The sequence below is a fragment of the Phaethon aethereus genome, assembly GCF_964289735.1.
Source record: "Phaethon aethereus genome assembly, chromosome: W".
Taxonomy (NCBI): domain Eukaryota; kingdom Metazoa; phylum Chordata; class Aves; order Phaethontiformes; family Phaethontidae; genus Phaethon; species Phaethon aethereus.
The window spans coordinates 18,854,276-18,872,173 of record NC_138581.1 but is presented as its reverse complement, the minus strand read 5'-3'; the positions used below and the strand labels follow the sequence as shown (position 1 = coordinate 18,872,173).

General features: G+C 40.0%; 1 protein-coding gene across 1 annotated transcript in view; it reads right to left on the bottom strand.

Moving 5' to 3' along the window:
* Positions 1 to 4,796: 4,796 nt before the first annotated feature.
* The window catches only part of LOC309415135 (homer protein homolog 1-like), a gene marked incomplete at its 5' end in the record, with an annotated part of 101,244 nt that continues 88,142 nt past the window's right edge, over positions 4,797 to 17,898 (bottom strand). The window contains 2 exons of the mRNA XM_082012579.1: positions 4,797 to 5,181; positions 16,824 to 16,904. Of these exons, the coding sequence (XP_081868705.1) occupies positions 4,993 to 5,181; positions 16,824 to 16,904 (270 nt within the window). The 3' untranslated portion in view covers positions 4,797 to 4,992. The remainder of the gene's footprint in view (positions 5,182 to 16,823; positions 16,905 to 17,898) is intronic.

Here is a 17,898-nt window from a genome sequence, read left to right as displayed (position 1 = left end):
ACAGAGAATTGTGCCTTTCGCTGCTTTTTAAGTCATATTTCTGGTTCCTGAAAAACACTGCTGGGATTATAAAAAATAACCGTATATTCAGATGCAGAGAAAACATTTCCATCCACAGTTAAGGGCTGTAATATCTCTCTTGCAGGAAAGTACAAGATCATTTTGCTTCCCATTTCCTTTGTTTTGTTTAGATAAAATTCCCGTCATCGTTTAACAAAATACAATCCAGACTCAGAATTTCAAAGGTCTAGTTCCCTCTCTGAAAAACTTAAGCTTGCAAATATCTGCATGACCGTATTTAATTTAACTCAAAAGGGGGAAATCCATACATGCAGATTACACTTAAACATACCTTGTCAGTGTAGGTCTTCCTCTCCCCTTAGCATCAGGATGCACGTATTGTTTGTGAAGATCCATGTAAGGCAATCTTTTTGACAACTCTACATTTCCCCCAAAAAGTCCAAAACATCTTTGATGGTTACTACTCCTTCCCATGCCTGCATTTGTAAATGACACAAACTGACAGATGTATTGTTGCAGCTGAGCTTTGCTTGTGCAAGACCAGGCAATGAGGAAGAAAGTGGGTATAAATTATGCTTGTTTCTTTGGTCCTAGGATGAGCTGCCAACAGCGCAGAGGCAGTACCGGCAGCTACAAGTCCCTGAGAGGTTGTGGCAGGCAAGCTATGAGACCCTATGGTGTGAGAACCCATACTATCTAGAGGTATTGCAGGTCTTTTGATATAAACAGTTGCACCTGCTTTCTGGCTATGTTGCATGGCCAGAACAGTGGAGATGAGCTGAACTGACTCCAGGATCTAACACAAAACTCTGTTCATCATTCCTGAACATTTAACATAATGGGGAAAATTACTTGTCTGAAGTAAGTGAAGTATAACAAGGAACTAATGGTACTAAGCAAAAATTGAGAGTTTTTTAAAAATACCTATTATTCTGTGATACGTTTTCTGCTTAGCACCATTCGGAGGTAGTGCACATATGCAGCATTATTAAGAAAATGTAAACAAGACAATTTGAATGTTGCTTTGCAGAGTTAGGTCCATTCCCTGAAAAAAAATCAGCATATAGCTGTGTACTTAACTGGCATGTCCAGTTACTGAGACTGAACTACATGCATTTGGATGGAATGTCTTGATGGTTGGTTGTAGGGTTTTTTTAATTGTCTTTTGATGTTCAGATCTTATCTCTAATCAGATTTATATTTGGCCTCAAGATCCAAGATTTCTCTAATCAACTAAATTAAGCGCTTTTATCGACATCCATAGTTCTGCAGAGATAAGGTATGCAACAGTTTTCCATTCCTCTTTCCATGCGGTATTTCTGAAAAAGGCTTTGATTTTGCCTTTGAAATGAACCTCCTAATGAATGCAGTGTTCAGAGTGCACTGTTCAGTAGCTACTTCAGTACCGAATATAAAAGATGATAAAACAAATTGAGGTTTAGCTCCTTATTGAAGATAAACATGTAGACCCTAACTGGTAGAAAAATGAGCAGAAATCAGAAACCTTCCACAACTGACAACTGAAAAGACACATCCCAAAATATTCATCTTTAATTGACACATTGTTCATTCTTGCAGAGTTTTCTTTAAAGGGATTATTCTGGGAATGCCACCAATAGCATTAAACAATACTTTGTGTTACATCTGGTTTAGCCCTTTATATATTTATTATACCTGAAAATGGATTTTCTTAGAGACCTTATAACAGCATTTCTGCATTATCAATTCATTTTGTTCTCCTCTTTCCTGGATATATTAGCCAGGAAAAGGAATTCCCAATCTGTAACAGACAGATTAATTCACATTTTTTACTTTTTGACCACATAGAAAAATGCAATTTCTGGATCATTGAGGCATATGGATTATGAACAAGACACTCCAAAACCTAACTATCCAGATGGGGATATAAATCTTTTATGTCAAAGTCATGATTTCACAACATAACATGCTAATGCAAATTCCAGTAGCACCTGAAAGATTAAGGTAGCTGCTGCTATCATTTGCACATACTTGAAAAAGATTTAAGAAAAAAATAAAGACTAAAAGTACATTCTCCAGAGAACAGAAAGTGTATTTCAAAATAAAACCCGTATTTTTTATTTTTCTTTTGGATTTTTTTTTTGTCGGGTATTTCTGTTTGTTAGTTTTTTGGGTAATTCTTTTTTTTTTTTACAACGCTGTAGTTGTCATATAACAAGTTATACATGATGTGACTGCTCTCCCCTCCTGTGCAAGTTCACAGTCATGTTTTCATGCTATAGTACTAAACACTGTTTTCTGGTATACATATTCCCATATGTCATGGTTTAATGACAAGTTTCATCAGATAGATACAATGCATAATACCTGTCTCTAGGAAAAGTAATGTTTCAAACAGGCAAACTTTTATCTTAAAACAGAAATGGAGAGGCTACAGTAGGTATAACTTTAGGTCACAATTTCTAAACACTCACCTACTGTAAATAAACATTAAAAATACTCTTAGCAATAGGATTTTATTTATATGTGCACGTATGTCCACCTTAACCCATATTTATGTTTGACAAATATTTGGGAATTCAAAGGTGCAAGCCCTCAGTAATTGCATTATTTTAAAAAAGGAAAGAAAGCATATCTACTGAGAAAAGAAATTCTCAAATATCAATTTCCAATTTTAAATTTAATTTCAATAGGAAAATATTTAAAATGTGCACATCTAAATTTTTCCATGTTCTGTATATACATGTGTGTACGTATACATAGAAATACTCATGTACCACACATATTCACAAAAATTAAGTGGAAATATTTCTGTCCACTATTTACCCACATGTAAATGACATCATATCTTTAAAAATGTCAATAATAATATAATTAAAAATAATATTACATTTATTCCATCATCAGCTTTCTGTGGTTTTATTCTTTCTTCTGTCCACTGAGCATCCACAGGACAGATTCTCCTTCCACTTCCACAGATGTTATGCCAACTGAATGCTGCTGACATCACATCAAGGACACATCTGGTTTACAGTAGTGCAAGTGACAAGAGAATCAGGCCCAAACATCCCCAGGTAAATTTGTTGTATCTGCTAATCTGGACCTGATGAAGATATACACATCACCATCTAAAATCCACCAAATAAATGAAAAACATGTAGCTCACCACTAAGTTTTTAACCAGTAGCACACTGAACCAAGCTCCCCCCACCCCTTTAATAAATAAAATAGTTGAGAAAATACCCTAAAAATATGGAGAAAACTTAAACATTGTGTATATTACATACAGTATAATACATGATGGTTTAGCATTTGACCTAAACCATTTTCCTGACTAGTCAGAGGACACCTGATAAATTACTGGTAAAGAAAAAACTCCAGTATTTTAGAAATAAAGCATGTATTTCTGATATAAATGAGAACCTGTGTGTATTATATGGTGTATACACACAGTACACACATAAAAACAAACTTATCTTTTCTAGTTTTGAATAGCAGTCTCCAAGTGGAGAAAATTGTGTTATATAAATTTAATAAGTGGCTAGATTTAATGTTTAACATTCAAATTACTTTGTGGAGCAAACAAAGGTCAGTGCATCTTTCGACTTTGAAGTCTGACACTCATTCATACGTTTTAAAAAGGCCCTCTTCAACTATTACAAGCGATTTATGGCAAGAATGTACTTTGATGCAAGACACATGACACTTGGCTTACCTTTCAAAGAGTTGTTTTTTTTAAAAAAACCCCTATTTTATAAAGAAATGCGTGTTTGTCAAAAGTCTGTTAAAATCACATCAAAACAACTTTAAAACCTGCTCACTGAGGATAACTGTATTTGATTTCCTGTTTTTAAACATTTAGTTAACATTTAGTAAACATGTCTCCATTTCAATTTGTTATGACAAGAAAACTTCTAGAAACAGCTTTCTTGGCTGGACAAGTTCAGTGTACAAGTAATCCCTTGCAATAGCTCTATGCCCTTAATGCAATCTTGTAATAAACAATGCTTCCAATAAGCCATTATTCAGAAAACCTGAAATTCATGTGACATTCTGAAAAAGTGTCCTGCAGAACAGGTTAACAGTTAATTGAACATAGATAGTTGATATATGTATCATGGCAGAAAACAAACAACTGACTATTTCTTGTTGTCTGTGCATGTCAAATTTTACATTTAAAATTCTCAGGGGAGTTTTGCCTTTTTTTTTCCCTGGGGGACTCACCTGCCATCATTGGTTGGCTTCAAAATATAGTTAAGTGGAAGATAGCATCTCACTGTAATTACATGGAATTCATATGAAAAAGTAAACCTTACATTGGACAATATTGTAGAACACCAGAGTAAGCTCCATAAAGAAATACGGTATCTTCCAGTGTGTGTATACACACACACACAAAACCCCAACCAACCAACTGCAAAACTCCAAAAGGAAGAGCTTTATACAAGCAGTTATAGTAACTTTGTTTCAATTAAAGATGCAACTCTCACTCCTGGCAAGAATAAATTGGTAATGACACTGCTGCTCCACGTTGGAAAGTATCCTGAGAAATTAAGAACAACAAAATACAGGGCTGTCATCACTAAGTTCTTGCACAAAGCACAGCAATTAAATATCTTAAATAAATAAAACAGCAGATAGCCTATACTGTATCTGTCACAAAAAGGGGATGTGACCTGGGTCACTGCTAATTCTTCCATCATTGATAATTGGAAAAGGATTGCATTCAGTTACTGTTAATATCTTTCAAGTTATCTATGGCCAATAATGTACAAGGAGGTAATTTGTAATTCAAGTTTGTTTTTTGTTTTTTTCTTTAACTAGCTACAAGTTGAGTTCTAAATTTTACATTGAAATACGACCCAAATTTAAAACAAACCATCTCAGAGGAACATTTTCTAATTTTGTGCAACTTTGATGCAGAGCCCAACACAGTCCTATGAAGAGAGACAGTGCATCTTTAAGCTGATTTGCACTGAAATCCCATTTTCTTTAGCTGCATTCTATTAGCTTGGCCAAGTTATCTCGTAACTCTGTTAGTTCAAATATTTTTCCATCAAGAATTTCTAAAAGTGTCTTCAAGTTATTGCGAAAAGCTTCTTGCTCATTCTGACTTTTCTCCAGACGTTGCTCTAGATCAGACAGCTGGCCTTCCAGTTCTTTGTTTCGAATTTCTACTTCCTTCAGAGAAAATACATAACATGTTAATGTGTTGTCTGCAAACAGAAAGCAGTCTAACCTCCTGCAGGTATTCGTGTGCTATTTTTGTAAACTGTTTTTTGAAACAATTTGTGATTGTGATCCTTCACAGTTTCCACTAAGCCAAAACCAGAACCCAAATTGTTATTAGGATTGCATATGTACTATAATTTCCTCCATTTTTTTTCAGTAATTCATCTGAAGGACAGAAACTTTTGGGCAGGGATAAAATTTAGACAGTGAACAATGGATGTGATATTCAGGTAAGTTATCACTTCTATCATTCAGAAATATGCCACCTACTGAAAACAGCTTCTCAAATGTTTACTTAAGTTCAAGTATTCCCTTATTTAGACTACATGAATTGCTCAAGTACAGTCTCCATTAAATGGTCTCATATAGAAGCTCATCCAGAATACTGCTTTATGGATGGAAGAGTACTACGTTACTCCTGTCCAACATTATAGGCCTTTTCACTTTGAAAAATAAGACAGAAACATAAACTAGCAAGACTGATGTCAAGGTGAAATCGACTGTAACAATTTTAAACCAGGAAGTGAAAGCTGAATATCTTGTCTCGTTGCACTGTGCCCTGGAGCTCCCACCTGCAAGCTCTGCAGTAGTGCAGCTGTGGGAGCAGGGAAAGTGCACGAGCCACCAGTGCTGTACAGACAAACTGTTCCCATATAGCAGGTGGAAAGACAAAGCAGCAGCACATTACACATAGCTGAGGGGATCTGACCCTGAGCAAGCTCAGCTCTCGTTCACGAGGAAGAGAAGCCCCCTCGTGCCAGCCAGCAGGAGGGGAGCACTGCCTGCTGGGACCCCTCACTGCTCTGGCTTGCGCATGACAGGAGGGAGGTCACGGTTGCTCTGCTTTGTGCAAATCAGATACCCTCTCTTTTATCAAATTACTAATGTAGCAGTCACATGGATCTGGAATAACATATTGTCATGCTGAATTTCATAATTTCACTTCTGAAAAACACTCTCAAAGGTAGCACAGGGACAATGTATTTAGTACACCATACACCCTGCGCAGCCATTCTCTGGAAAAGTGCATAGTGAATTAATATTTACATAAACATTTTTTAAACACCACTTACCTTTACAGTGGCTTTGTGTCACAAAGCTTTAATGGGCCTGCTCTGAGTTTTTACAACTAGTTTCACACAGCCATAGGGTGGCCAATTTGGCAGCAGTCATTCCTCCCAGCACGAGCTCTGAGCCATACAGAACATGTATTTGGGCAGTCAAGTGTAACAGGTATAAAATGGCAGCTTTGTGTCAAAGTCTGTGACCTTTCCATCTGTGAGGGGTGTGATGGCAGCGTTGATCGGCCGCTGCATCCCTGGCCAGAAGAGGGATGGGATGATGTGGCCAGAGCTCAGTGTCAGCTCCCAGCCTCTGCAGTAGGGGAGAGTTCTGGGACTCCCAACAACAGTGCAGGTGAAGAAGGCAGAGCCTCGGGGACCAGATCTCCTCATAGCTGTGGTTGCTTGTGCAGCCAAGGGTTATATCCCTGGAATACCTCCCTTACTTCCTGTTTGTAAATGAGCAAGTTAAAAATCACAGAGTTTTGGCCACTGGTCTTGAACAGCACAGCTGAGAGCAGGAATTATTGCTTGCTGCCAGGACCAAGAGAAGAATTAGTTTAATCCATTTAACACTGAATAATATAGTTGCCAAAGCATTAAAGGAAGCTAACTGAAAAGAGTAGTTGAAGAAACAATATAAATTAAAATATACACATGTTTATGTAAGGAATAACTACCCCACCATTGCTATAAACAAACAAGCTAACAGATTATAACCCAGTCCATACGCTCTGTAGACTCTCTTTCATTGACTTTACTCCTGCCCTCCAAGTAGTACTGACAAGTACAGTGTAATGACTGCATGGGTTCGAGACCCTCTGAGGCCGAGTGACTGCAGTACAGGAAGAAAAGGGAAATTCAGGGTCCTCTCAGCTCTGCAGGAATGACACAGTCCTTTCTTTAGCTCACACAAAACTGATTGCTGTTTTTCCACGTTTGCTCACTCTTCCTGCTTCTCCTGTCACCGTTCCTCTTCTACTCACCAAATGTGTGTGCTCTAGGAAGTCTCCTTGCCACTGCTCTTACTCCAGAGATAATTAATTTTTGTAAGTAGGTGTTGGGATCACTCTGCACGGCTCGACCTTAAGGAGAAGGAGCTGCAGCATTGAGAAGCTGGTAAACAGCTGGATATCTGCACGGCTCGGCCTTGAGAAGAGGGAGCTGTGGCACTGGGAAGCTGGTAAACAGCTGGACATCTGCAGGGCTCGGCCTTGAGGAGAAGGAGCTGTGGTAAACAGCTAAGAAGCAGCACTGTATAAGAAAAACAGGATGGAACCCGGACCACGTAGCAGTAAGCGCAAGTAGGAGGAGTATGATAATGCACTCTTTAGAGCTAAGCCAATGATTGTAAGACAAGTATGCATAAGGTAGAACTTAGTGTATAAATATGTGTAAGGTTTTGCAATAAAGTTGAAGCTTGCTTTATCACTCATATTGAGTCGACTGCATGCCTTCCCTCGCTCGTCGCAAGTGGCGCCCGAACAGGGACCCCCATCCTTGTTTTTCACCGGACAGCGAGATCGGAGAAGCACTGGTAGCAGCGACCAGGGAGCAGAAGATCGGCGGACGCTGTCGCGGCGCGCCTGATCCGTGCTTGAACCCAGGATAATTAAGAAGGGGTTCGCCGTCCGAAAGAAGGCTACCCAAGGGAAAAGGCTGCAAAAATAATTGACTGGATAATTAAGAAGGTCAACGTAGCGCGCAATGGAAATAGAGGTAGCATTCGAAACCTTAAAATGCTTTTTAGAAAAGCGGGGAGTAAGCCAATTAAAAGATCTGGCTGGGTTAATTGCGTTAGGGAAAGCGAAAGGGTTTTTTAAAGACCCTGAAAGTATGTTTGAAGTAGACGAGTGGCATTCTTATGGAGATTGTTTGTGGGATCTAGTAATCGATGATGAAAAATCAGCAAAAAATTAATGAAATCTTGGAGAGATGTTATTAATTGCATGAAAAGATATAAAACTGAAAAGCGAATAGCACAGGCAACAAAGACAGTATAAAATCTACGACGCTCTAGAGGTTGATCCTAGAGACATTAAAAGAACTAAAGGCAGAACGCATCGCATGAAGAAGGGGCGATGGTCAGACTCCTGCTGCATATGCTCTCTAAGAGAGGACTGAAATATGATGAATATACACTTAGAAGGCTTCTAATTTGGTGCCAAAAAGGGTACCCCCCCGATGCGTCTGTGGCGTTTAAGGCAGAGACGTGGGAGGAGATAGGAAAAATGTTATAGGAACATATTGGGAATGGAGATAAAACCACCGCAGAGTTAGTGACGACATGGAAGTTGATGTTAAACACATTAAAAGCCTTAAAGGCAGAGAGAAAAGCTGCAGCTGATATGGAGGAGGCTGTTAAACCGTCTTCAACCAATCCCTTTTTAACCGAGTCAGAGGGTCCAGGACCTTCAGCGACTCCGACTGCACCTCCTGAGGTGCCAGATGCACCGAGTAAACCGGCTGCATAGATAAGTCAGAGAAACAGATCTACGATGATGTATGTGAGGGCAAGACGGGACAACATTGCCCAGAACAATGTACTCAGTGTTCCCCTGTGTGCCCATGTGAAAGATCAATGGGGCGAGTCTCGAAAGGAGATGGGCAAGCAGCGGAGCTAGCAACAACATGGCAATTGCTATTGGAGACTGTTTTGAAGAGCCAGGGGCTAGCAGCAGACTCTGCAACAGCTTTTGAGTTACCTACCTGGGAGAAAGCAGGGAAATTGGTGTTTGAGGCAGCCTCTAAAGAGGATCATACGGCTGCGAAAGTGTTAACAACCTGGCGATTAGTCAGAGACTCTATAAAGACGATAAAATCAGAGCGGACGGCGGCAGCAGCTGCCGCTGCCACAGCCTTGGGAGAGAAGGGAGGCCGAGCTGGGGATGGTGAGAACGAGCAACCCCCGCCCGCCCCCCCCACCCCCCCCGCCCCCCCACCCGCTAACGCAACCAACGGAGGTGGCGAGTCCTCCTTGGCCCCCGCCTCCTGACCCGTGCCGCAACAGGAGGGGGCTGCCTGGGATGATCCTTCCCCCAAGTCAAGATACGACCCTGCCCAACATTGGCGAGGCATGAGACAAGAGACTTTGGCAGAGAGGGAGGGGACGGAGTGAAGCAGGTACCGGCCAGGTCGGTACGGCCGGCAGTAAGACCTGAAGATCTTGTCACACGTCCCACGGACGCAGTCAACTCCGTCGTACCACCAGCTGATGCTTTCACTCTTTTGTATGCAGAATGATGGCTCGTTGACTGTCTCAGCGGCTCTCCCCGGACGGTCAAGAGCAGGAACTTCAATATGCCGTATTTGTAAAACAGTGTTGTGGGTTTGTTCTATGTCGTTGTAATTATTGTCACAAATGTATCATTTCTTTTGCAGGGAATCGAAGAGTATATTTCAATTGCTTTTTTACCATTCCCTTAGCAGCTGAGGATGCGGAGAAGTTTGCCTTTACGGTACCATCGGTAAATAAAGGAGAGCTAGCAAAAAGTATCATTGGGTAGTGTTACCACAAGGAATGCAAAATTCACCTACGATGTGTCAGACATTTGTGGCATGGGCTCTAGAACCGGTGTGGAAAAAGTATCCAGATTTAATAATGTATCATTATATAGTTGATATATTAATAGCAGGGACACAATTGAATGCAGACCACATTTTACAGCACTTAGAGCACTATTTAGGAAAACGGGGTTTAAAAATAGCACCAAAAAAAAAAAAAAAAAAAAAAAAAAAAAAGGGACCATGGCAATATTTGAGCTGGATTATTACCAGGGCAGCGGTCCACCCACAAAAAATAAAGATTAAGGCGAAAATAGAAAATCTTTCTGATGTCCAAAAATTAATGGGGGACATACAGTGGGTTCGCAATATTTGCGGAATTACTAATGATGATCTAAGGCCATTGATGCCGCTCCTGGAGTCTTCGGTGGAGGCTCCAGAGCGACGTCAACTGAATGAGGATCAACACCAAGCTTTGCAGAAAATTACTGAGAAGATAGCCAGGTCACAGGATGTAAACCCCACGTTAGCCATTTTTCAGAATGCTACCAATTGGTGTAATTATACAACGAGCAACATCTCACGCTCTACTATTGTCCCAATGAGACTCCCTAAAGGAATATTCTTGATTTGTGGTGATCATGCATGGCAAGGTGTTCCCTCCCGTTTGAGAGGTGGTCCTTACACATTGGGGCACCTAACATTGTTAACTCCCAACACTTCTATGATATTGAACCTTACCCGACGGCATAGAATAAGATGACAGATTTGAAAATATCAGGAAGAGTGCAATGACCAACTGGATTTTTGGACTGCGGACAAAACCATACTAACCTCTTTCCTTGCCCCTGGGGTCGCTGCTGCCCAAGGCTTAGCCACTTTAAATAAATTGGGATGTTGGCTAGCGAAACAAAGCAATGCTACTTCTGCAACACTCAGTGCTTTGTTAATGGAAACTGACTCAATAAGGCATGCGACATTGCAAAATAGGGCAGCTATCGACTTCCTACTTTTGGCCCAAGGGCACGGGTGTGAGGAGTTTGATGGCATGTGTTGTATGAATTTAACAGATACATCACAGTCGGTAACTCAACAATTACAAAAACTGAAGGACTTAACGGACAGGTTACAGACAAGTTCACTAAACCTCGAATCATAGCTGTCAAGTTTGGGCCTAAGTGGATGGTTACAAGACTTAATAAAAGGGGCAGTTGTTATAGTACTTGTTATCTTAATACTAATGCTTATTGTACCATGTTTATTGCATTGTCTACAAGGAATGGTTCAAAAGGTAGTAAAGAATGCTTGGCTAGCTAATAACTCAAACAAGTATCTTACACACCCAATGAATGAGCTTTGTTAGATAATCACGCTCAAAACAAAAAGGGGGAGAGGCTACCACATTACCCTAAGAACGTTTGAATAAAGCCTTATATGTGTTAAATTATTTGCGGAAGGAGAAAGGACCTTTTCAACTGCTAACCAGGGGACGAGGTTGACGGTGGTGGCTGTTTAAAACCATGGGTAAAACCATGGGTAACCCACTTTGCAGGTGCCTCGAAGTGGGTGAGGCCATGGGTGGGGCAGTCGCCATCGTCATCGTTGGACACATCATGACACTATCAGGTGTCATCACAATCTGGATGCCACCTCAGTCAAAAGAAAATGTAGGGGTAAATCACACTGAAATTTGCAGTATCATGAGATGAACGTGGAAAGCTTTTGAGGCAAAGCGTTCTATAACTACAAATGCTTTGGTAAGATATAATATTGGTCTTCATAGCCTTATACAAGTACCTTTTTTCTATCACTAGGAGTAGTTTATATCACTAGAAGTAGTACAGCTAGAATTGTTTTGCTTTGTAATATTCTGCTATTGACTTAAGCATAAGTTGATATGTGACTGATGAGTTATGAAAAAATGCCGTGTGAACAAAGCCTACGAACCAATAGACGGGATGGCTGTGGCGCGTGCAGCACGTCTGGCCAGCGGGCGCATACGCCATAGGCTCCCTGTGTTAAAAGCTGACAACTGAGGTGAGTTCCGACACTCGCTGGCCACGTGTGTCGAAACTCGTTCCTCTACAAATGTGTAATACCGGGAATTCCTGAAGGGCAGTGGGCTGGTGTACGGCAAGGCCACCGTTGCCTCCGTGGGGACGCCCACGTAAAGCTGGCACCTACCAACTGCTGGGCTGAGTTCGCGGCACAGGATGATACAAGAATGTACAGAGGGTCCATCTTTCTCACAGTCCTCGGGTTGCGAATGATCCATCAGGTTTTGTTTATACAAAAACAAAAAGGGGGAGATGTTGGGATCACTCTGCACGGCTCGACCTTAAGGAGAAGGAGCTGCAGCATTGAGAAGCTGGTAAACAGCTAGATATCTGCACGGCTCGGCCTTGAGAAGAGGGAGCTGTGGCACTGGGAAGCTGGTAAACAGCTGGACATCTGCAGGGCTCGGCCTTGAGGAGAAGGAGCTGTGGTAAACAGCTAAGAAGCAGCACTGTATAAGAAAAACAGGATGGAACCCGGACCACGTAGCAGTAAGCGCAAGTAGGAGGAGTATGATAATGCACTCTTTAGAGCTAAGCCAATGATTGTAAGACAAGTATGCATAAGGTAGAACTTAGTGTATAAATATGTGTAAGGTTTTGCAATAAAGTTGAAGCTTGCTTTATCACTCATATTGAGTCGACTGCATGCCTTCCCTCGCTCGTCGCAAGTAGGCAAGCCAGTGATGAAAAGGATCACTTTGGAACAAATCCATGGATATGTATATGGTTTTACTTCACAGAATCACAGAATCACTAGGTTGGAAAGGACCTTCAAGATCATCAAGTCCAACCATTAATCCAGCGCCACCATGTTCCCTAAACCATGTCTTGAAGCGCCACATCCACACGTTTTTTGAACACTTCCAGAGATGGCGACTCCACCACCTCCCTGGGCAGCCTGTTCCAATGCCTGACCACCCTCTCAGTGAAGAAATTTTTCCTAATATCCTATCTAAACCTCCCCTGGCACAACTTGAGGCCATTTCCTCTCGTCCTATCGCTGGTTACTTGGGAGAAGAGACCAGCGCCCTCATCGCCACAACCCCCTTTCAGGTAGTTGTAGAGAACGATAAGGTCTCCCCTCAGCCTCCTCTTCTCCAGACTAAACAACCCCAGTTCCCTCAGCCGCTCCTCATAAGACTTGTGCTCCAGACCCCTCACCAGCTTTGTTGCCCTTCTCTGGACACGCTCCAGCACCTCAGCATCCTTCTTGTAGTGAGGGGCCCAAAACTGAACACAGTATTCAAGGTGCGGCCTCACCAGTGCCTGTATCTAGCACTGAACATCATCTTTCAGGCCCTCCTCAGACGCTCTTAAACTGAGGAATTGTTCTGCTGTGAGCTGTTAAGTGGTAGCACCCAGGTAAAACCAAAACTTTATGTTAGATGTAGGAACTTCTATCTATATTCAGCATGAGGTGTTTCCCTTTAACTCTCCATTGCTAGTCCTTGCCCTGTATCTCTTCAAACCAGAAGAGTTCCCTTCTTTTGTTTAAACTTCCAGCTTGTGTACTTTATTTATATTCCATTCTTGATATCTCTTTCCTAAACCATATACATTTAGTTTCCCCAAACACTTCTTCAGATATACTTGCTCCCATACTTCCTTCTGTTTTATTTTCCCTAACCTGTGCTTAACATATTTAATGACTTATGGGAAGTAGAACTAACTGAAATATGCCATGAGCTGTTGCTTTTAATTTCTGGAAATTGGTTCTTCCCAAATTTTACATTTGACCCTTACACATATTTACTTTAAATTAGTATTAGTTATTTTTGCAATAGTATTGCATTACAAGTTCATGTCCAGCTCATGTGCAGTTTCCTATTACAAGTCAGTGTACCTCAAAACTGTTGCTTCTTGATGGGAAAAAATGGAGTGGTGTCCATATGATATAATCTATTCTCCTAGTTGTGTCATTTAACTTTATTTACAATTAATCTCATCTAACAATAAACTAACTCTTCTGATACACTCAGGCCCTTTACAAGTTTTTTACGCTTTTTCAAGCTTTTCTTACAGTGGGGACAATAATTTGTCATATATTGTTTTGTTTTAGAAAAGAAATAAAACATTAACAAATTATGTTTGTTGTTTGCACCGTAACAAACATTTGTGGGATTCAGTGCAAGGATCCGAATAAAATATTCAAACCATACACAACAGTTATATTTAGGAATCAGCCATGGTAGTAAAGATATCCTGACTTACTGTGTGTAAAAGGAATAGGCTTTTAGAAAGCTTCTCATTAGAACATTGTCATACTTTGAGAATAATAGAAAGAATAGTTGATAAATAGATATAGTCTTATAGATTTAATTAGTAGGATACAGGTGTTCATAGAACAATACTGATAAATCCATGCCAGTACTGCTCATTTGTCCCCTGTACAGTCCCTACCATGACTGGCTTAGAACCCAGTCAAGTTGAATCAATAGAAAATCAGTCTTAGGTATTAAGTTTAAGACATAACAAAATATAAGAGATAAGTGATTAACTTAGAGTAAGCAACTTAGAAAGGTCAGGCATTTAAAGTTAGACATAGGCTAAGTATATGTTAATAGAACACCCTGAGTTTTTCTTAGAAGTCTAAAGGTGAACTATGATGAAGATGATTGTTTAAGAAGGTAAGTGGCCGTGGTGACCAAAGACTACACCAATGAACAGCAACTTCAAAAGAGGAATTGGAACAGAACGATAAGAATCAGCTGAAACTGAGGAAATTAATGGACTTTTGAGGTTGATGAAGAATTAAGAACTGAAAGTTCATGGAAGAACACCAAGAACTTTTGTATTGCATAATGCTATGCAGAATCATATATATAGAAGATGCTGTCTATCAGTTTCTGCCACTCACCGAGGTGATGGCCCAACTCTGAGTTGTTAATAAAGCAAACCTAGAGATACTCACAGTCTGGTGAAATTTTTTAACACTGTGAGAGTCACACTGATCATGACTCATTGATAGGTCTTCTCTACATTGCTAATGAAATTATTAAGTAACTGATATTAAGCCCTGATACTTACTCTTCACAGTGATAACATACTGCTCTTCACTGGAATTTGCCAAAGATGGATTTCTAATTCATTCCCTGATATGAGCGTGTCAGAAATGTAATACACCTTGAAATAATAATTTCTTTGCATAGAGTTTTTCATACAGGCTATATTCCAAAATATTTGAGAGGTACATAATCCATTTATCACAAGAGGCAAAAAATAAAGCAGAAGAAAAAAGAGCCAGATGAACAGATCTGGACCCTGGAGACAGTCACCCTGAAAACAGATGATGAGTCAACTAAGTTAATAGATTTGAGATGGTTAGTCTGAAGCTACAGAAGAAAACACCATTTCACCGATGCTACAGATGTAGGGTGAAGTGGCTCAGAGAAAGCCAGTATTATCAAAGCAGGAAGATTATAGCAAAGCAAAGATTCAAGACCTTTTAGACGGGCTGCATCAGGTCAGTAATAAGCTTTAAGCTGAAGAAACGCAACTTTTAACTTGGATTCTAAGACAGCTTTAAATTTATTTGAATAGAATCATATAGAACCATTTTCAGAAACTGATTGCCTACAACGTGACATATGGAAATATGTCACATTGATACATAATATATCCATTTGGTTACTAAACATATAAATATACCAAAAGGAAGCTACTGACTTTATAAAGTATAATTTTTAATAAAACCTTACCATTTTCTAATTCTAAAACATCTTTCATCTCTTACAAGTCTCTCATAAATTCTAAGGATAGCTAGTTCTCGGCTCATTATTACTTTTCACGTGATCTTACACTGAAATTATTGCATATGCTACTGCTAGAACAATTTACAACTTTCATTATAATCTTCCTTTTGAGTCTCTCAGATAAGTTCCTTTTCAGCTGAAAACTCCCATGCTTAGTATAAAGCCAGCAACAATTTTTGGAATAGTGGAATAGGCAAGCTCAGGTGTATTCAAAACAGTCTTTAAAGAAACACTGTAATAACATACTTTTTTGAAATAATTTGACTTAAGAATGGGGAAAAATTAATAAACTCATTTTGTTCTTATGTGGTTTATTCTATAGTTAAAATTATATTCAGGGAAGTTCCAATGCACGTAATGCCTTTCAAAGAATATCTGCTTAATGATTTTTAAGCTGTGGATAGTCTGACAGGGCTTGTTTTCAGTGTGATTTAGGTCAAGCCACATAACAACGAGGGTCACCTTTCAGCACTTTGGATTTGGAGCTATTTAATGCCTGAGTTTCCAGTCCTATCAAAACTCTGAAATCTGAATTCAGAGTTTAAACCCAACTAAGCTTTGTGTCAGCCTCATTCAGAAGACAGGTTTCACAAGGGATGTGTGTCTCTGCTGGCTGGTCAGCCCAGCAACAGAAGGACAAGAGCTCAGACATAGCAAGTGAGGGTATACTGAGGGCATACTGCTTCCAGTAAGCTGAAGTATCTGGCTTTAAACACAGTAAAGAAACGACCCAGAAAAAACAATAAAAACACAATGATTCTAATTCCAAGAAAATGTCAGTGAGTGTTTGAAGTTTTACTTTAACCTTTACTTTCTCAAAGCATGTTTAAAAGATGAATACAAACTCATCCCAACATGATGATACACAGCCTGACAGTTCAGTGGCACACAAGACCTATGGGAAGACACTGCAGTGAAAATGAGACCAGAAATGCCTAGAACATGTATCAATGAAGCACATCTGCTAGCCCAAGCATATTCTATGGACTTGTAAATGAAATTTGGGTCTGTTCCCGCAGGAAAAAATAGTGACTTACAGCAGGTGGAAATTTTGGTACAAATTCCCAAGGAGCATCCCGACCCACCACTTCGCAACACAATGTAACTTACATATTTATCTGGCACCTTCAGCAAATATAGCACAAGTTGCTGATGTGAACTGCTCACTTGATCATTTTTCCCTTCTGTCTAAATTAAGATGATGCACGATAGCTCACCTGTAACTTCTGGCTCAGAGAATCCCTCTGTGCCTGGAGCTCTCTGGCACTGTCGATTTCTTGTTTCAATCTTTCTATTTCCTAAGGGAGAAGAAACAACCTCACTAGCAACACGTTACCTGGCTTGGCCTCGGTGCAAGTTGGCTGCTGCTGCTTCTCCTGAGCAAGCCCTTGCAATGATATCAAAACTGGCAGTTAGCTACTGCCCATCATAGCACATGAAGTTTAAGCCCTGCTTCCAATATTCCTGAATCACAGTCCCAAAACAGCAATTCTATTGTGAATAAACAGCAATACAGATAAGCATTTTCTTTGCTATAAAAGTCCAAGTCTTTCTCTCCAACACAAAAGATCTGAAGTAATGTTTTCCTATAAAATTGAGTCCTTGTAATTAGAGAAACAATTTTATACTTTAAATTCTATTGTAATCTATCCTCCATTTTTTCAATAGAAAAATCCAGTTTTCATCTGTGAGCTGCTTATTATGTCACTAGCAGCAGGGCTGAACATTAAAAAAATTGCCTGCTTTGACCATTGATTTCTGTCAAAAGAGAATCTAAAAGAAATGGTATCTTTAATTTAGCAAGAAGAAAGTAATAAGGTATAAAAATAACAAATATAGGTAAAATAATTAATGGAAGAGAAATCTTTTCTTAGCTTACTTTCAGGAGACAAGAATAGAAACAGTTAATGAAACCAAAAGGTATCAAACTTAAAACTAATAAATACTTTTCTCCCAGAAGGGCATAGTCACCTTCCAGAACTCCTTTCAGAAAGATCTCTTTGCATCCAACAGCTCAGCATAATTCAAAAGTGCATGGGCATCAAAATGGGAAACATTACCAACCTGAGGATAAACTCTTAAGTATGAGGGAGTTTGCAAAAGGCTTTGTTTCATTTTGGGAGGATATTCTGTAACTACAGTGTCTCTCATGCATCCTCCTCGGAAACACCTAACAACAGCACCACTGGAGGCAAGACCCTGCAAGATACACTGCCCCTCTGAACTGCACACCAGTGCCCACTGTGTCTGTCACAGAGGGCTCAAGTGATCTGGTCTTACACAGGGCAAACA